Raw genomic sequence first — 21,526 nt, forward strand, 5'->3', positions numbered from 1 at the left:
AACAAAAATAAAAGGATGACGTAAAGCTATGTGCCTCAACATTGAAAGATGTACATGGCACTCTGCAAAGTCAAAAAAGCATAACAGGTGCATTATGGCCCTTTGGGTTATGCATATGCATATTAAAATCTGGTACAACATATAATAATTTTTTAATGGTAGTGAGTATCTAGGATAGATTATAAGGAAACTTTAGCTTTTACTCTGTATTTCCTGTACTTTTATACTCCTGAGATTTCTTAAAAATCCATATACTTCCCATTGAGGATGAATAAAATGTTGATTTTTAAAAATTATGCATAACAGTATAGTTAGCCCTACAGGTTCAAGATCACAGTTTCATTATTCTTTTTAAAAGTCAGATGTTTTCCTTAAAATAAAACATTTCTCTCTCTCTCTCGACATACCTGCATTTATTCGGCTGTCCAATATCCCACAAAAAGCAGACTGGATTTTCTTCTCTACTTTCCAAAGCCCATTCAGAATTGAGCTAAAGACACAAATAAATAAAATAAAATAAATAAGTAAGTAAATAGGCTTAGAGGTAACTGGGCCTGAAAATAAGAGGTCATGTTCATCAAGAAACAGCCCAAACTTAAAGGGGCAGAAAAATGCACTTGGGAGGCAGAAGTGAAAACAAACAAAAGTTGATGAGGACATTAAGAGAACAGAGACACATCTTAGAGCATAAAACATCAACAAAGGCATTATTTTCATTGTTCCAATAAAGAAAGCCAGAGACTTCTTCTTCCTGGTGAAGTGCCCTGTCCAAAGTGAGTAAAGACTATGACTTTTCCATCAACAACCCATCTCCTGACGCTATAAAATAACAGTTTAAGGCACCCAAAGATGTGCACTTTTATTTCCCATTTTCATTTCCTCTTGCAACCTCATATCACATAAACACAAGAGTTCTGAATTGTTTTAACTGCTTTCCTTGTTGCTTCTCACAAATTTAACAGTAGAATCAAGTTATTTTTACAAAGAAGGAACTACAAGTCTTAGAGATTCCAAACTGATTTCTAAGTTAATACAGATTACTGTCTTAATTAACACATCAGAATCCAGTATTAGGAAAAGCACAATCCCAGGCATTACAGGGCAGCAGAGATGGCAGGTTAAGGGAGATGAGGGGTAGGTCCCTGAGGTTGAGAGGGCAGAACTCTCACAGGGCCTTACAGGTGAGGTAGGAAGAACACATATGAAAACTCAAACACAACTCAACAGTGAGTCAGGATGTCATCCTGTGCCTCTTGCTAATGGTAACTAATGCTGGGCAGGGCTAGCTGGGCAAGGCTTGCTGTAGTGGGTGAGACTCTAGCAAAAGTAATAACAGTAGGTCAGGCAGTAGGTTCAAATGTGGGTTTTGATGTCATGACTTTGATTTAGTTATTTTGATATGAACAATTTTAACAAGGTTCATAGAACAAATCGTTACATCTCCAGCTTTTTGAAAGTTAATACAATTAATTGCTTTAATGTAAACAGACACCTTGTCCTGTATCAAAACAGCATTAGAAATTAGCTGAATACCAATGCTTTGCTTTAGCTCAGAAGCTGCACTTCAAATGCCATATTTAGAAGAGTCTTCCATTCAACAAGTATTTTTTGTGCAAGTCAGAAACTGGTCTAGAAGAGAAGGCCACAACAAAGAAAAAGAACAATATAATTCCTGCCCCCAAGGAGCGTACAGTCTACAGGAAAAATGCAATCAGAGAAGCATCGACAGAGGTCATTTCAAACAGCTAAAATGCTATGAAGGAAAAACAGAGAGCATAGAGCATACAATGGGGGGGGGGGTATGATCAAGGGTGGGCTCAGAAGGCAGTAATACAGAGCTGAACTATGGTGGATGTCTGGGGAAGTGGGGAACAAAGTCAATGGGGAGAAAACAGTCTGGGTTTTGGAAAGGATCAGCATGTGCAAAGGCCCTCTAGAAGGAAAGAGCCCTCTGCAGCTAGTCCCTCTGGCTGCATGACTGGGGAAACTTTCTACAATCCCTCTATGCCTGGGCACAGGCATCACTCACACTCAGCGGGTATCCAGGGCCTCTCTGCCCCAGATTCCCCACAGCACACCTCTGCTACAGCCACAGAGGGACAAAATGGACCCGGGAACTCACTGTCCTGCACCATGAAGTAATTTGTCCCAAGCCAGGAAAGGGACAAAGACCCAGAGCCCCTTAGGGCAGGAAGGGTTGGACAAGTATCCCAGACCTGGGCTCCTCACAGAAGGGCCACCATATAAACCTTTTCAGAATGTTTAAAGCTTTTTAAGATTAACCATCAGACCACATGTTACTTAACTTTAGGAGCCACAAGTTTCTCTGGGCCTCACATAAGAGTCAAGTGTCAGACTAAAACCATGAAAATTCTTCTAGAACTAAAATTCTATGAAAACCTGCTATCAAAGAGACTTTGGTTTTTCCCATCATTCCTTCTCTATTACAAACAACACTATATTAAAATCACATTGTACTTAATCTTCAAACTAACCTCTAATATTATTGGGCAGGACAATAAAATGGCCTAAATTTGTGGTGCTTAGCCTTAAACTCTTTTGAGAAAATGAAATTCTTATACATTATACCGTTTTTATGCTGCTTTAATAATAACAAAATCCCTGCTCTCAAGTGAATTGACAGACTATTAATAAAAATAAATAAATAAAAACCACCCACATAGCACTTAAAATGTTAGGCATTACTCTAAGCACTTTAAACATCAAACTACTGATTCACTTTATAAGACATAACAACACTGTGCTCAATCAGGATGGCAAGTGCTTTTTAGGGATATAACATTTGTGTAATATCTTCTTCCAAGTAGCATTTCTTTAAAAATATACAATGCTATCTAGCTGATTACTTTTAGAGCAAGTAGAAAAGGAGCAAGATCAATTTATAAACACTTTTTAGATCATTCCAGGAAATCAATTTAAGCTTCTTATTATAAGCTAAAAACAAAATTTTAATGCTAAACAAATCAGCAGGAATCACAAAATATCCTTTTAAGAAAGAACATGACTCATTGGGTTCAATTTCCAACTCAAATGAATACAACATAGCTTAGAAAATGGGAAGAATAAAGAGGAGCAATCAAAACTTTTTTATGAAAGCAGTGAATCCTTTACCTTATAAAATTCATGGATTTGAAAGGAAGTATTTTTCTTTTGGTAATAGAGGATTACCCTTGTGTTTTAATTTGTAGCTGCTGCTTTATATGCAACAAAATCAAGAGAAATTTTGCACATTCCTCAAATTTCTTTAATTTATCATATTCTTATGTAAGAGACAAGTGCAACTAATATTTTCTGAATGAGGGAAAATACAAGAAACAAAACAGTTCTGTGAGTGGGAATAGAACTTAGCTGCAATAAATGGGATATTACAAATATTTTCTAAGATGCAAATTCCAGAAATCTGTCACACAATACTGAAACTCTTAATTTTCAAGAACATCTTTTGAAATACTGATATCTGTGCAAGCAAAGGGCAATTGATTGGATAGTTTAAAGAGAGAGAAATAAAAACAGACCATTTTAATATTCACAAATAGAACCATCAGAATGTGACTCTTTTGGCCAAAAACCATGATCAGATTTATATGTAAAAATCAACTAGGTGACAGTTTAAGTCAATGACAAGAATCAAAAACATATATCATAGATAATTGATTATTTTCACTAAAAATACCATCTCACCTATAATGAGTTATTTTATGTAAGTCTTCAAGAAATCAAAGACTTTGACTTCTGAAATAAAAATACAAATAAAATATTGATGAACTAAACTTAGGAAAATGTGTGATTTTGAAAATGTCCTGAAAGTGGCTGCTTAAGTATCTTAAGAAGCTTTAAGCTTGTAGACATTTTTAGAAGGCTTTCAGAAGCAGTCAACAATCTTAAGGTTGGTGAGCCTCAGTTTCCCCACCCATTCACCTGAGGAAACATCCCGCCAAAGGGTTGGTCTAAGGATCAAAAAGATCTTTCAAAGTCTTCATCAGAGGTGGGCGCAGTGGTGCATGCCTGTAATCCCAGAAACTAGGGAGGCCAAGGCAAGAGTATCTCAAGTTCAAGGCCAGCCTCAGCAACTTAGCAAGGCCCTAACCAACTTAGCAAGGCCCTAGCCAACTTAGCAAGGCCCTAAGCAAATTAGCAAGACCCTGTCTTAAAATAAAAAATAAAAAGGGCTAGGGATGCAGCTCAGTGATTGAGCCCTGGGCTCAATCCCTGGTATCCACCCCCCAACCAAAAAAAAAAGTCTTCATTAAGTACTTATCACAATACCTTTTCAAAAGCAACATTTTTCAGAAGCTATGGATATAAAAGTGCTCAGAAAGGCAGAGTGCTAATGTGGGCTGTAACCTGCTTGGAAGAGCAAGAGAATAAACAGGGATTCTCAGCAGAAGCCTGGTCATACATCAGAGTCTCATTTCCTGATTTTCAGATGGCACTATAGAGTGGTTTGGGAGCATGGGCTGGAATCCTACTGACCTGGGTTTTAATTCTGGCTCCTGCTAGTTATAATCTTAAGGCAAGTTACTTACCATCCCCAAACTCAATGTTCTCAGTGTAAGCAGGGAGATAAAGATAGAATTTATCTCGTAGGGCTGTCAAGAGTTAAATGGTTAACACATATAAAGTGCCCAACAGAGTGTAGCATTCAGGAAACAAATATTTTGACCATAATTTCTATTAAACTGATTACAACTTGATGGAATACAGTTCCAGTCAAGGAGAGGGAACCCTGATATGTACAAACACGTTCAGCATCTTATGCTTAGAGCATAAAAAGCATGAGAGGCTTTAAGTGTACAAGTGACCGATTCCTAAGTACTTGCTCTTTCCATAAGGGGGAAAACTGTTTTAAAATGGCCTCCATCTCCAATACTACTTTCTATGGCATTTTACTACTTTTCATAGTCTAACATCCATCTAGAAAACTAATGTCAGTCCAAAACACCCTTCCCTCCAGCTACTAAAAAAAAAAAATCCTTAAAAATGTCACTAACGTGCCCCAAACTTGTCTGCATTCCAGCTTACAACCAATGCACTGCCATGCACCACTGCTGCAGCAATGGGGAGAAACTTCTGGTGACTTCTAGCACAGGCCCACCCTGTGTGGGCATGGAAACTTCTTATAGCCCAGCACACACACCATACCAGGGAAAATGTCTTTGTTTCTCTTTCAGCCAAATCACAGTGGCTTCACACCCCTGGAGCCACAGAAATGACTTGTATGTACTGCTCCTGAAATGCCCATTACTTGGCTGAGACCTTGGATAATGGTTCTGATGAAAGCATTGCAAGATACTGTAAAGCTGATGGATTCCAGCCAAAAGGATGACATAATATAAATACAAAATCTCCTAGTTTTTCCTGTCAGCAAGTCAGAATTACGGCTTTTCTATATGCCACTCCTGCCATACAGAATAACTCACTTCAAACTATAGTAGCAATTCCAGGAATACCCAGAATCGTAAATGCTGCTTCATTTACAATAAACTTCTAGGGACGATCAAACAATCAATGCCAACTCAATAGTTCAGAGCTCTATGTTCTGCTCCCAACAAGCCCACTTTAGTTGAGAGGAGGTTTCTGATCAAAGTAAATATAGTACTTTGCTTAATTAAAGTCAATAAGTGTCTCTAAAAGCTACATTGTATCAAGATACTTCGCTGAGTATTCTTTTTCTTTTTTCTTCTTTGAAACTAATCACTACTAATACATCTAAAATGTTATTAAAGAGCATAGAATATAAGTTTTAGTGAAGCTATTCACATGTCCTTCCCAGAAGTAAAAAACATGGAGGCAGAAGTGGCTACTCAATAAGAGAGAAGTGGAAAGAATGGCTTATCTTGACAATATATGCTTTTTTAATTTTTTTTTAGTTGCAGATGAATACAATACATTCATTCATTCATTCATCCATCCATCCATTCATTTATTTATTTATTTATTTATATGCAGTGCTAAGGATCCAACCCAGTGCCTCACACATGCCAGGCAAGCACTCTACCACTGAGCCACAACCCCAGCCCCCAGTATATGCTTTTTAATCACTCATTTCTAAAATACATATGAAGCACCTGGGCCACTGCAATAAAACCTTGATTTTTTTTTTTTTTTTTTTTGGTGTGTGTGTGCGTGTGTGTGTGTGTGTTGCTGGGGATCGAACCCAGGGCCTTGTGCAGGCAAGGCAAGCACTCTGCCAACTGAGCTATATCCCTAGCCCCTATACAGCACTTCTATGAGTTGAAAAGGTTAAAACTGATCTAATGGACATAAGCTTTTGATTTTAGTTTAAGAGTTTGGGGAAATCACAAGACCACATTCAAGTCTCACAGTCCCTTTCACAGCTGAGAAGACTTGGATTCCCATGGTCAACTGGGAAAGTGGCAAGACCAAGTCTGGAACTTGCTTGCTGCCCTTTCCATTTCCCACATTGCCCTGGGCAAGGCTCAGGGCTTCAGGAAATCTAAAGATGTAACATAAATATGTGTTAACACCAGGCAAGGCTAACACATACACAGGTACCTCAAGTCAGAGGATGTGGAAGGATTTCCAGGACAGAGATGGCAAAAACTGTGGGAGTCAAGAAGGCAAGGGGGTGATGGTTTGGTCTGTGACATTATCTGGGAGAGTGAACCTGCTCCTGGCTTGAAGAAATGGAGAAGATACAAAAGACAGAAAGGAAGGTTGCAGTTCTTCAAGGAAAGGACCAAATGGAAGGGAGATCAAGAGGGCGTAAGTACAGGAAAGAATATGCAGACCAGGAGGGATCATGTAGGAAAATAGCAGAAAGAATGCAAAGTGAAGGAGGGTGCAAATGAGGACAGTCTATATGCCAGTTTCTTCCTGTAGGCAGTAAGATAAACTGCCAATCAGAAAGAGGCCCAGGTTCCATCCTAGCTCTGCCAAGACTTGCCCAATCTAGAGCAAGTTTCTTATGCAGGATTTGAGCTCAGACTGCTTAACAAAAAAGTATTAGATGATCTCTGGGTTTCCTTACATCCCAGAAACAGAAGCCTAAGCCTGGAGTCATCCTAACCTGGGTTCAGATCTCTAACACTGTGTGTGCTGTCTCTCCTTCTGGAGATGGCTCACATTCTCTCTTGAATGTGTATTCTGTGATTAACCCTAAAGGTGACTCTCTTGAGATTACCCCCCTACCTTGAATATGTATCTAGTTTCCTAAAGAAACCTGTCTGTGAAGGGTGGGGGAACACTTACTGTGTGACAACATCAGGCAAGTTTCTTCACCTGAGACTCTGTTTCCAATGTAAAATGGTAAAAGTATGTATTTCATAGGTTGTTGTGATGATTCAAGATTTCCCCAAACTCTTAAACTAAAATAAAAAGCTTATGTCCATTAGATCAGTTTTCTGTGAGTACACTCAAGGTTTTTAAAACCCTTTAGATTAAAAAAGAAGAAGAAAACAAATCAACCCTAGCGTACAAATGTTTGAAACCACATTATGCTGCACTCTAACATAATTTTTCATTAATTTGAACTTCCAAAATGTCTTGATGCAAAGACATAAAATCTATTACAAAAGTACCATCTGACAAAGCTTGAAGGTAACCATAATTTATTTATTTATTTATTTATTTTTAGAAATTGATGTTTATTTTCCATAACCTTATTTCCATCTTGCTTATTAATAAGTGTCTGCAGAACAGCTCAAGACCACTCAGTGGTTGTTCCTACCCACTCAGTGGCCTGAGCAGTGGGAGCTGAGGACCAGTCTTCAGTGGCTGGCTGGGCACTCCAGTCTTCAGTAGGGGTAACCATAATTTAAAGAAAAAATCCAGAGTCCCCCAAGTTTTTGCAACTTGTGCTAATTTATTTGTGTCTACACATATTCACCTATTCCCTCTCTTAAGGCTACATAGGAATCTCTGTTTAGGCAGAAATCCGTCTAACATGGTTCCTGTGACTCAAATCACTCAGGTTCTCGGAAAAAAATCAGAAATTAACTCTGCTTACCTTGAGGTAAAAGTGAGTATAAGAGAAAGACAGGACCCAAGAATGGCCTGCTGAGAACACCACCGCTAGCACCATCACCACTGGTCACCAACTCTCACCACAACTGGACTCCTAATTCTATGGCTACCAGGAATGATCTCAAGTCTCTCCCATGAATGTGCACTATTCCCTCCAGACTCAAAGTCTTGGAAAGGAGGGATCCAACAGGCCAAACCCAGTTCTTCCCTAGTCAGACATCCACAGCTCCTTCAACTGAAACTCAAAAAAGGAAGGGGGTTCAGGTGCTAGTCAACATCCCAACTGGAAAAGGTCCCTTCTGATCTATATCCCAAAGAAACTGTGCTATTGCCTCAAAATATAAATGAAATTGTGTGATAAGAGTTAAAGAGGAAATCTCAAGAGATATGTTTCCTTATAATCCTCCTCAGCCAAGAAAGTACAACCTATTTCTATGGTTAGCTTTGAAACGACATCACCAGCAATGGCTTCACTCATTGTTTTTGTTTTGTGGCTCTGGTTATTGAGCCCATGACCATGCCAGGCAAGTTCCATGGAACTACACTCCAAACACTAAGGCTTCACTCTCAAACTGCACACTCTAAGCAAAGCAGAGCTCTGCAAGATGAGTACTGTACTCAGCCTGTACAAGGCAGCAGCATCAGGGTAGAGCCAGAGCAGCTGGTCAGCACTTCTCCTCCAGAATCACAGAGCCTCCTCTCATTCTCCTTTCATTACTGGCAGCTTCCTCAGCACCCACCAAGAATCCAAGAGGGGCTAGGCATTACAACCTGATATCCCAGGACTCCATGCTGACAGCTACACTTTAATATATAGCCTTTAAGTTTTTTTGGACCATGATTCACAGTAAGAAATATATTTTAGAGTATGTGTGTGTGTGTGACATATAAGTTTCACAAAAAGATACTTATCATTACTATTGCAATTCACTGTTTTCTTCTATTTAATATGTTTAAATGCTAAAGAAGACTCAAAATAGATTTCACAGCCCACTGATAAATAATAGATCACAGTTTGGAAACCACTGGTTTTATTAAGAGACTCAACAAAATTACCAATAAAATTTACCTTATTTTCACTGTTTTTATTCAATGCATATACCTTCCCCAGATGAACATTAAACAGTGAGATGTATTTCATCTGGAATTCCTTTGGTTACCAGCAGATCATTCCTCTTTTTTCACAATGTGTAGCTTAAGAGGTTTCACTCCAAAGGCCTAGACTGAATTCTGCCATACAATGGCACTCTCACAGGCTTCATTTCATAATGCAATTTCTCCTCTCAAAGTTTTTCAGTTGGTTACCTCCTAGATCCATATAATGATGCCATAGATATCTAGAACAAGAAGAAACTATACGAATAAAATATGAAAGACCCACATTTTAAATTCTGCCAATAATTACTATTCTTACACACACGATTAATTCCCAGTCCCCAGTTTCCACCTACATGAGAACATCTCTCAGTGATCCTTCACAGAACATAAAGAATTTAAAAGTCAATCTGCTTATTTTGCATCTATGCAAAATTTTCAATGTGGTTCACAGAAATAACCATTGCAGGGAAGAGTTCAGTGTATGACCATCACTGGAAACTTAGGGGTGGGATCTATTCCAAGTCTTAGATTTAGATGGTAGGTGTATCAAGAATTAGGCTACCAATCAATCAAAAGGGGTGATAAGAGGCAGTTATTCTTAAACACAAATATTCACCTTCCACTCTGCAAATAAGAAAGCAAAGCCTCAATGAGACACTTTTACATCCTGGAAATGAAGTCCCAAGCAGGTCCACAGCATGTCTATATTTATAATCCTTTTATCAAATGGTCCTTTCTAACAGACAACAATGGAATTTAGCCAAATTGGCATCTGTTTCATTCCTTGCACCAAACTACAACTAGTCATCTTTTATTCCACTTAATTTTTCTGGTTTTGGGGTTTTTTTTTTCCTTTTTTTTTTTTTTTTGGGGGGGGGGGGGAGGTGGCAAGGGGAGGAGATGGTACAGACCCAAATCATGAAGCTTCTCTCTCCTTTCTAGGGAACAAAGTGTAGGAAGAGGAAGAAAGGATAACTTGCTAAGACTACTTAATTAGTGGGGACAAACACAGTAGAATGTAAATGACTAAGCCAAATGTAACAACTAGGAAAATAATTGATACTGACTAGGAACAAATTAGTTAAGTAAAACAAACAAACTAACTCATTGTGTAAAGCCTGCTCAGCACAGCTTAATGGGAAACAAAGAATGCAACAGCCAGGTAGATGGCCCACACCTTCGATCCCAACAGCTTGGGAGGCTGAGGCTGAGGCAGGAGGATCATGGGTTCAAAGCCAGCCTCAGCAACTGTGAGGTGCTAAGCAACTCAGTCAGACCCTGTCTCTAAAATACAAAATGGGGCTGGGGATGTGGCTCAGTGGTTGTGTGCCCCTGAGTTCAATCCCCAGTAGCCAAAAAATAAAAATAACATTAAAGAATGAAAGAAAAGACACACAACAAAGAGGAGGTAATACCCCCAGAATGTAGCAAGGTGATCATATGTGACTCACTGCCAAACACAGAAGACATAAAGCAAAGGAGTGTGTGCAGAGAATGGAGTAAGAGTAGGCGGTGGTGCAATTAGTTTAATCCAGAAGACTTCAAGGAAAACCAGCATGGTGAAGTTAAATATTCAAGTGAAGAATAACTTTGGCTCTGCTACTCAGCAGTTGGGTTCAAAAACCTTTCACTCTCTGTTACTGTTTTCTCATCTGCAAATAAAGATGATTGAAATTATTTTACAGGATTGTTTTAAACTCTGGGAAAAGATAGGTAGATTAATCGATTGATCTAGAACTACACCTGGCCCACAAAAGGCACACAACACCATGACCACCACAGAGGAGGTGGGATGAGAACCAAGGCCTTTGGGGATGGAAGAATACAAAAATGATGAGAATGGAAGCTGAATGCAAGGAATATTCCACATAACAGATTATGAAGAGCAAAAGAAGAAAAGGGGGAGTATAAAATCCTTGACTGGAGACTGAACAGAAAGTATATGTAGAACAGACAGAGATGAGGTGAGGGACGGAGCTGAGCCAAGCTCCAGAGGACCACATGTGTCCATTAAGAAGACTTCACTTTGAAGAGACGCCACCTAAAAAAATCTCAACTCCCTGACTCACGTGAATTCCTCAGAAATGAGAAAGTCCCCTGCCGTGTCTGTATGTGTGTGTATGTGTATGTATATGTGTGGTGTTAGGGTAGGAACTCTCAGACAGAAGATGACAGAAAAGACATGGGCACATGATGCTTGAAACTCAACTGTGTAAAAACTAACGTCCTTCTTTTCAAATATTTTAAAATCATCAATTAGTCCTGGGCTAGATAAAAGGGCACTGTATACTGAGTTCCCCCTACTGCCAACCCCAGAGTGAACTTCCCAGGACAATAAAAGCTAACTGGGCAAAGAGCCTCAAATATTTCTGTGAGTAAGAATATTCATTTGGGGGATCTATACCTTTGCCCCACCTTACTATACACACACACACACACACACACACACACACACACACACACACACCTTCTTTTTTAAAATAAATAAATAAATAAGAAGCTAAAGGTTTTCTGTGAATCATAATGGGAATGAGTCAGAAAAAAACTTTCCCAAAGCTTTTGTCCTCTTAGCTGAAGAACCTGACTAGGTCAATTACTAACAGCACCCAGGGCATCGATATTCTGCTGCTCATGATTCACCCTCCTCCCCTGGTGCAGTCAGAGAGAGGAGTTCACAGGGCTGCTCTTAGGAGTAGCTCTTCAGCTATTTTTATAACACCATGTCCTTGGATTAAAGGGAATGCAGAGCCAGAAATCAGAGGCCAGGAGGCCATCTAGTACTTAGTATGAGTTTTTTTCACAGCTCTGATTCCCTACTATGAAGAATTCAGCCTTCTGGATAACTGATTGGTACCTATGTTTCCAGGGATCTAAAGATAGCAGATCATGCAAAAATCATGTTGAATGGAATTATATCTACCTTTGATGATTAAGAAGACCTTCTCAGTCCTTCTTATTAGAATCATGATTTTGACCAATTTTCATGTCACCAAACTCTGAGAGGTAGAATTGGTGAACGGAGAGTTCAGTTAGTAGAACTTAAATAAACCAGCTCCCTTATACTATCATCCAGTTAAACAGCATGCAGGAGTTTTGCACAAGTGTTCTACCAGTCACCAAGCTCTCTGACATGTGCCCACCCAGGTGCTGCCTCAACATTTCTGATTCTGGCTGAAGCTGTGTTTATGCCATACATTCCTGTCTGACATATCTAATAACTATGTGGCATAAACCCATGCCATTAGATGCCAAATTTCATGGCTCCCATCATGCCACCAAAATAAATAAATATTAATGAAGGCATCTCTGCCTTTTTGTCTTTCTCCAAATAAAAACACATAAAAGCAAAGGCAGCTTAATAGTTTTCATGTCCATTGACTAATATAAAACCAATAAATATAATTATGTTTTATATTTTGTATGTTTTATATTTTACAAAGCACTTTGAATACATGATCTCAATCATCACAAAATCTGAAGTATCAGTTTTATTTTACTCATAAGTAAACTAAGGCTTAAAAATACTAAGTGAGAAGCCGATTGTGATAGCGCATGCTTGTAATCCCAGCAACTGAGGACACTGAGGCAGGATCACAAGTTCAAAGCCAGCCTCAGCAACTCAGCGAGCCCCTAAGCAACTCAGTGAGACCCTGTCTCAAAAGGGGCTGGGGATGTGGCTCAGTGGTTAAGCGCCCCTGATTTTAATCCCCAGCACCAAAAATACTACATACATGCATGTATACATACTCTACTAAGTAATTTGTGAAAAGTCACATGTATTTATTAACTAAAGTCAAATCTAACTCATTAGGAGGGCAAGAGAAATGAAAATAACTGAAGAAAAAAGGGCAAATGAGCATGATGGCATTTCAAAAAACTGAAACAGTAGGAGACCATATTTTTTTCCATCTAAAGGAAAATAGGTGTGGTTTGTTTTTAATATAAATATAAGCCTAGATTATGTAAAGGTATAAATTACTATCACCTTCAAGATACAGGCTTTATTTACTTTTTTATTTTATTTATTTTATTCATTTTAGTTGTTGATGGACCTTTATTTTTTATTTATATGTGGTGCTGAGAAACAAATTCAGTGCCTCACACATTCGAGGCAAGTGCTCTACCACTGAGCCACAACCCCAGCCCTATTTATAATTTTTTGTTTGTTTGTTTGTTTGTTTTTTTGTGGAGGAGGTAACCAGGGATTGAACTCAGGGGCACTTAACCACTGAGCCACATCTCCAGCCCTTAGAGACAGGGCCTCGTGCTAAATTGCTTAGGGCCTCGCTAAGTTGCTGAGGCTAGTTTCGAACTTGCAATCCTCCTGCCTTGGCCTCCCAAGCTGTTGGGATGACAGGCCTGTGTCACCATGCCCGCCTGGCTAGTTGTTATTTAAATATATACTCTGAACACTATAGAAAGATATCAATGGAGAGCAATATCATTGAATAGCACTATTGCCCAGAGACAGTCACTATTAAGTTTTTAGTACAAGTTTCTGTTGTCCCCCCAGGCCAATTTGGACTTAAAAGTCTCCATATGTTTTGACTCAGCAATGCCACAATATAATAATGAAAAAAATGATCACAAAATAGCACACATAGGATGATCCTTTGTTTCACAGACATATACATGTAATTCTCAACAAAGGAATAAACTGGAGGGTGAAGAGGGCATTACAAGAATAAGTACCTATGTTAATAATGGTTATTCCAAGTTGCTTTTGATATTGATGGCTACTTCATTTTGCACAATTTCTAAGATTCTGCAAGTATTCTACAATTAATATGAGTTAGTACTCTAACGAGAAGGAGGAGAAAAAGTGATTCCCCCAGATTACACAGGGAAACTGGACTGGGAAGGAGTTTCAGAAAAGCCAATTGCTATCCATTACGTAAGCCATCCAATGGACCTATCACTCCACCTGCTGCAAACAGTTCAAGAGTTACCACAACTCAAAGCTATGAAAAGGGCTGGGATTGTGACTCAGCAGTAGAGTGCTCACCTAGCACATAAGAGGCCCTGGGTTTGATCCTCAGCACCACATATAAATAAATAAAATGAAGGTATTGTGTCCACCTACAACTAAAAAAAATATATAAAATACATAAATTTCTTTTTAAAAAGCTATGAAAAGATGTGACAAGGCACAATATCAGTATTTTCCAATGAGTGGTAAAGATATTAAACATAATGACTTCAGAGGAGAAAGAGACCATTTTGTCATGGAATGAATCCAAAGAAGTCATGATTTCAAAATCTGGGCAGTAAAAGAAGAGAAGTGAGATCCATTCCAGGTAAAAATAAAGGTAGGATCAAAGACTGTGGCATAAAACCATCAGGTGTATTTTGGGGACTGTAAACAAAAGACAAGCATTTCATGATGAGAAAGACTTAGGAGACAGAATGGCTAGTTTCAAACTTGGAGAGACAATGGTGCAGTGGATATGGACAGACTGCTGACACATCCAACTAAGGAACAACCCTTATTCATGAAAACTTTGTATCTCCATCTACTTCTATCCTAAATGACAGTCCTTATCTCCTGAAAGATTCCTGCCCTTCTGCTCATCAGTCTCTATTCCAGTTTCCACATGCAGTCATGTTTCTGAGCTGCAAATCTGAACATCTTATGCACTCTCTTCAACATCTTTATTTCCTATTCTTAGGACAGATGGCTTACAAAGCCCTTGTGATCCACCTCTCCTGGCTTATCACCACTTGTAACCTGGACTCCAGAATACTGAATTATTCACAGTTCCTGGAATCCAGAACAACTGTGTCCTTTAAATCTTTGCTGACCCAACCTTCAATGCACAGTTCAAGCATCATCTCCTCTATCAAGGGTGTCCTACTTGTCCAATGGACCAAGTCAAGGCATCCAGAGCATCCTGTGCTCACCTTTAGAGCAGTACTTCTAATCCTGCTCTATAACTGCAGAACTATCTGTCTTCTCCACAGCTATTACTTAGGTACATAACAGTGCCTGAGGCATAGCCAAATTAATAAGTATGGGTGAAAGGGACAAAAGCCTAAACATTCCCTTGTCCACTAACTATTCCCACTTCCCTCAGAAGTATTTGCCTAACTATGCATATACCAGCCTGCACTTACAAAACTTTTATAATATTAAATGTTTACATGCCTAACTAGACTGTGAGGAACTATTTAAATTCTTATTTTATATTCTCTATCATAAAGGTACTCTTGAGGGGGACCACAGGCTTTCTCACTTCCTAACCATGCCCTGAGATCTCCAGTGTGCCAAGATTTGCCTAGCCCTGGAATGAGAACCAAAAAAAAGAGTCTATTAACACAATATGTCAAGTCAGTTCAGTTTAGCCAGGAAATGAAGAAAACTCAAGCTCAGGTAGATATTGAGCAGATATTTCTGTTACAGAAGAATCAAGGATAAAATGTAAGCCCAAAATTAACACAGAGTTTTAAAAGTATTCTCTTAAAATACATTACCCTGCTGGGTGCAGTGGCACATGCCTGTAATCCCAGTGACTGGAGAGAATGAGGCAGGAGACACAAATTCAAAGCCAGCCTCAGCAACTTAACAAGGCCCTACCCAATTTAGTGAGACTCTGTATCAAAATAAAAAATAAAAAGGGCTAAGAATGTGACTCAGTGGTTAAGTGCTCCTGGTTTCAATCCCTGGTGCCCAATAAATAAATAATATATTATACATATGCATCCCTTTTTCTTAAACCCTTCCCAGATCCACAGCCTTGACTATGGATGTTGCCAACCTGGATGAAAAGGACAAAGACCATACCCAAAGAACGTACCCGAAGGATGGCATCATGTGGGTTCAAGGAGCAGAAGTCTTTGTGGCCACAAAGTGTTAGCCACATTCCTCCATTTTTTTTTTAATGGGTACCAGGGATTGAACTCAGGGGTACTCAACCACTGAGCCACATCCCTATCCCTATTTTGTATTTTATTTAGAGACAGGATCTCACTGAGTTGCTTAGCTTAGCACCTCGCCATTGCTGAGGCTGGCTTTGAACTCATGATCCTCTTGTCTCAGTCTCCATATTCCTCCATTTTTGTAATATACATCATATATAATTTACCATTTTAACCATTTTTAAGGGCACAATTCATTGGCAATAAGCACATTCACAATGTTGTATAACCATCACCACTACCTTTTTCCAGAATTACTTAATCATCCCAAACAGAAACTCTGTACCCATTAAACAATAACCTTATTCTTCCCTCTAAACAGCCTCAGGTTACCTCTATTCTGTCTCTGTGAATTTGACTACTCTAAATAACTCATCTAAGTGGAATCATTCAAATTTGGTTTTTGTATCTGACATTTCATTTGGCATAATATTTTCAAGGTTCATCCATACTGAAGCATGATCTAAATTCCAGTCCTTTTTATCAATGCATAATATTCCACTGTTCAACTGCTGGTAGGCACAATGGTTGTTTCTACCTTTTGGCTACTGATAATAATGCTGCTAGGAACACTGGTATACAATTATCTGCTCTCAATTCTTTGGGGTATATCTTTGTGAGCCAATTTGCTGGATCATATAGTAATTCTATGTTTAATTTTGCAGGGAATAGCCATACTGTTCCCCATAGTAACTATACCATTTTACAGCCCCAGTAGCAATGCCCAAGGGTTGCAATTTCTTTCTTTATATTCTCATGGGTACCTTTAACTTTCCATTTTGTTGTTGCTATTTGTTTTGGTTTTTAAATAAGAGCCACCCTGTTGACATTCTTCTCACTTTCACATGGTGATAAGAAGACCTCTGTTCTTGTTTAATTCACTGTCATTGTGGAGTTTTCATCATATAAAACCAAGTTAGTCCTAACACACAAGTACCTGGCCCAGAGTGGTGGTTAAAAAAACAACTTTTCCACTATAGAAAGAAAGAAGAAGGTAGGGATAGACATGAATACATCCAATTTTGAAGGAAATCTGTAGATGTTTTACTACTAGCTCCAAAACTCACCACAGCCAGTAAATCAGCTGTAAAGAAAGCAGCTTTCATGGACTGGGGGGTAGAGGAAACAAAGCAGGGGTTAAACAATGAAGTCTAGAAATGGGTATGTCCTCAGAACCTGGTCAAGGTGAGCTGCTCATATGAATGGACTGATGAGAGACACTAGGATCAGTGGAGGCCAGGAATCCTAGGGGTTAAGTGCACAAGGTTTAGAATCACACACCTAGGTCCCAATTCTGAGTTTAGCATTAGGGGGTACATTAACCTAGACATGTTCCTAAAACTCTTGAGCCTTAGCTCTTTTACTTACAAAATGGGAACAATACTAACTTGTCTTAGTATTGATAATATCATAATGTCCTTGGCAGGGAGGAAAGGACTATGTAGTTGCCATGGTGATCGTAACTCTAAATAATACCTTTTGTCATGAAAGTTATGTTAACATAACACACTTGTGTTCTAAACCACAGTTGACTCAGGCAGGAAACCACATTCAATATATATCCATCCCACAGCTGAACAAAATCAAAATCTAATCTGTGTTCTCTCCATGGCATATCCAATGATCTTGACTATAAGTTCCTTGAGGGTACAAACAAAATCATCTCTTCTCTACAGCCTCCAAGCACAGTTGGAATCTTTGTTTAACAGTACATACTGAGACACTGTCATATGGCAGGCATTATACTAGTTGCTATGCTTTTAAGAAGGAACAAATGTACCTTTCCCCTCCACATCCTCACCAACATTAATTGTTGCTTGTATTCTTGTTAATTGCCATTCTCACTGGTGTAAGATGAAATCTTAGAATAGTTTTGATTTGCATTTCTCTCATTGCTAAAGATGTTGAAGACTTTTTCATATATTTTATTGATTGTGTTTCTTCATCTGTAAAGTGTCTTTTCAGTTCCTTAGCCCATTTATTGATTGCATTATTTGGATTTTGGTGAGGTTTTTTTCGGGGGAGTGGTGGTAAGCTTTTTTGAGTTCTTTGTATATCCTGGAGATTAATGCTCTATCAAGGCACATTTAGTAAAGACTTTCTCCCATTATATAGGCTCTCTTCGCATTACTGATTGTTTCCTTTGCTGAGAAGAAGCTTTTTAGTTTGAATCCATCCCATTTATTGATTCTTAATTTTACTTCTTGCATTTTAGGAGTCTTGTTAAGGAAGTCAGATCCTAGACCAACATGGTAGAGATGTGGGGAAAAAGGTACACTCATACATTGCTGATTGGAATGCAGACTGGTTCATTATGGAAAGCAGTATGGAGATTCCTCAGAAAACTTGGAATGGAACCACCACCATTTGACCCAGCTATCTCACTCCTCAGTTTATACCCAAAGGACTTAAATCAGCATATTACAGTGATGCAGCCATATCAATATTTATAGCAGCTTAACTCACAATAGCTAAGGTATGGAACCTACCTAGGTGTCTTTCAATGGATAAACAGATAATGAAAATGTGGTGTATATATATACATACATACACACACACACACACACACACACACACACACACAATGGAATATTACTCAGCCTCAAAGAATGAAATTATGACATATGCCGGAAATGGATGGAGCTGGAAAATGTCATGCTAAGTGATATAAGCTAATCTCAAAAAACCAAAGGCCAAATATGTTCTCTGATATGAGGATGCTAATTTACAATGGGGTGGGGTGGGAAGCAGGGAGAGGGAAAAATAGTTACTTTAAGTAGAGGAGAATGAAGGGAGCAGATATGGGGTTAGGAAGGATACTAGAATGAATCAAATATTATTATCCTATGTACATATTTAACTATACGACCATTGGGATTCCACATCATGTACAACCAGAAGAATCAGAAATTATACTCCCTCTATGTATGATATATCAAAGTGCATTCTACTGTCATGTATAACTAATTAGAAGAAATTTTTAAAAAGAAGGAATAAGTACTTAAAATGTAAAAAATATAACTTTTAAAAGTGTGGTTTAATTAGTGAATAATCAGAATCAGAAAATGTCACAGCCACCAAAGACAATAGTGATAAATTCATTCAACCTATTCACCTTACAAATAAGGACACAGACCAAAAGAAGCAAAGTATGACAATTAATTTACATGTAAGGACTAAATTAAAGTTGCATTCCCAAGCCATGTGTTCTGGAACCTTTTGTACTTCTGTGCAATAGCAGTCCTATATATATAGTCCCTCAAAAAAGGTGGGAGGGAAAAGGAAAACAGAGGCCCATGGTGAAATAAACTGGAGAAACTGGTCAAAGTAATTTTTATTATTTTTTAAAATTCTTTATTTGTGCATTATAATTATAAATAGTGGGGTTTTGTTACATATTCTTATATGCACACAATATAACAATATAATTTGGTCAATTTTAAAGTTAAATAATTTTTGACAGCAACAGCTCTCAAGCCTTTGATGTTAATAAGTACAGAGAATCTAACTTTTGCAAGATTGTTTTACCAAGGGATATTTTTTTCACTCTACTTTTATTGGTGCATTATAGTTGAACATAATGATAGGATCTGTTGTTAGAACAAGGCATATTTGTACATGCACATAATGTAACAATATAATATGGTCAATATCACTCCCTAGCACTCCCCCAACATCTCTCCCTCCCCTGCACCTCCCACCCCCTGGTCCCTTTCCTATACTGATCTCCCTTTGATTTTCAGGAGATTCCCACCCCCCACCCTAAAACCTTTCTTTCCTTTTCCCTCTCTAGCTTCTACATATGAGAGAAAATATACGATCCTTGACCTTCTGACTTATTTCACTTAACATAATGGTCTCTAGTTCCATCCATTTTCCTCGAAACACCATTATTTCATTTTTCTTTATGGCTGGATAAAAATTCATTTTGTGTGTGTGTGTGTTTGTATACACACACACACACACATATATATATATATATATATACATGCATACATATATATACCATGTTTTCTTTAACCATTAATCATTAATGGACACCTAGGCTTGTTCCACAGTTTGGCTATTTTAAATTGTGCTGTTCTAAACATGGGTATACATATACCACTGTATGATGACTTTAATTCTTTAGGATAAATACCTAACTGTGGTATAATTGGGTCACATGATGGTTCCATGGCTAGTCTTTTGAGAAACCTCCATACTGATTTTCAAGGGACTTCCTTTTGATGGACTATATATACATTTGGTAAAAGTCTGAATCCGGTGATCTCTATGTTCTCTTTTTTTTTCATCAAATTCTATCTGACATCGTCATCTCAGAAGGCCTTCTTTCCTGGGTAGATGAAGGAATAGAAGACTCTCCAGAAATAGCATTTGTTCATGCATTCATTCATATATTCACATTTCCTCCTCCCGTCACTCTCACTCATACCCACACTCTAAAATTGGATAGAAATGGATAGACAAAAGCATGAGGCTAAAATCTAGGGTTTCAGATCAGACTAAAATCAGATCAGATTTTTTTAAAGTATTCATAAAAATGGGGAAGAACAGGGCTTTTTTGCAATGCTACCTCAACCAGGTATGCTAGAAAACCATGCCTAGGAAAAGTTATATTTACCTATTACTCAATAACCCAAACACCTGGGGAAAATCCTTGCAATTCTGGTAATAGCAGGTGGGAAAAAAAAAAAACAAGGAGACAGAGAAAATAACAGTCATTGGGGGAACAGTGGCAGCTCCTTTCCCCAGCTCTCTCCCAAATGCTCCTTTGAATCTATTAGCCAAGGCCTACTTGTTTTTTTTTCCCTTCAACCCACTTGATTTTCCTGTTTTCATCCCGATCTTTTTGCAAGTCTTCTCTTCTTACCATGTGATTGGTTGAGTTATATGACACACTGGCAGCGGGCCACAGAGTCTTCCCAGAACTGAGCCCCCTTTTCAGGAAACCCCGCCTCCTTCCCAATGAAGGAGGATGACAGAGAAGGGGCAGAGTGTGAGAACATGGCAAGTACAAACAGCTTACCAAGACTTGGGAGCCCAGGCAGACATCTGCTCCCAAAAAAACAGATGCCACCACCTGTAACCAATTCATACTTAGTACACAAAAATATTTTTATGAATGTATTTCTAGCTACATGTCAAATATCATTGTTAAATTTTTTGAATATTATTGTTAACAGTAATAAAGCCCCTGGATCCTTCAGCTATATATTTTCTTACACTAAAATACAAAAATAACAGAACATTGTATAGTAGGTCTCTTGTTAAATTTCCCAATCTTCCCAATCCCACCTGCTTTTCCCATAGTTGCAGAATCTATATACTAGAAACCTTACCTACACATGAAATTCAAGCAGTTGTCCCTAAGTGCATGATTTTAGTGCTACCTATATGCTGACAATGTCCAACTTTATATCTCAGAACTCAGATCTCAAATATCCAACTGTCTCTTCAACATCTCTACTTGAAGTTTACTAGACATTTAAGCATTCTCTGTACA

General features: G+C 38.4%; 1 protein-coding gene across 3 annotated transcripts in view; it reads right to left on the minus strand.

Moving 5' to 3' along the window:
* Jak1 (Janus kinase 1) overlaps positions 1–21,526 on the minus strand; it is a 129,580-nt gene that overhangs the window by 53,925 nt on the left and 54,129 nt on the right. For 2 of the 3 annotated variants that reach the window (XM_027949540.2, XM_027949539.2), the window contains exon 2: positions 408–490. The exons of the other annotated variant lie outside the window; for it this stretch is intronic. In XM_027949540.2, coding sequence (XP_027805341.1) covers positions 408–413 — 6 coding nt within the window. In that variant the 5' untranslated portion in view covers positions 414–490. The remainder of the gene's footprint in view (positions 1–407; positions 491–21,526) is intronic. 3 annotated transcript variants of the gene reach the window in all.

Source organism: Marmota flaviventris, chromosome 10 (assembly GCF_047511675.1).
Source record: "Marmota flaviventris isolate mMarFla1 chromosome 10, mMarFla1.hap1, whole genome shotgun sequence".
Lineage (NCBI taxonomy): Eukaryota > Metazoa > Chordata > Mammalia > Rodentia > Sciuridae > Marmota > Marmota flaviventris.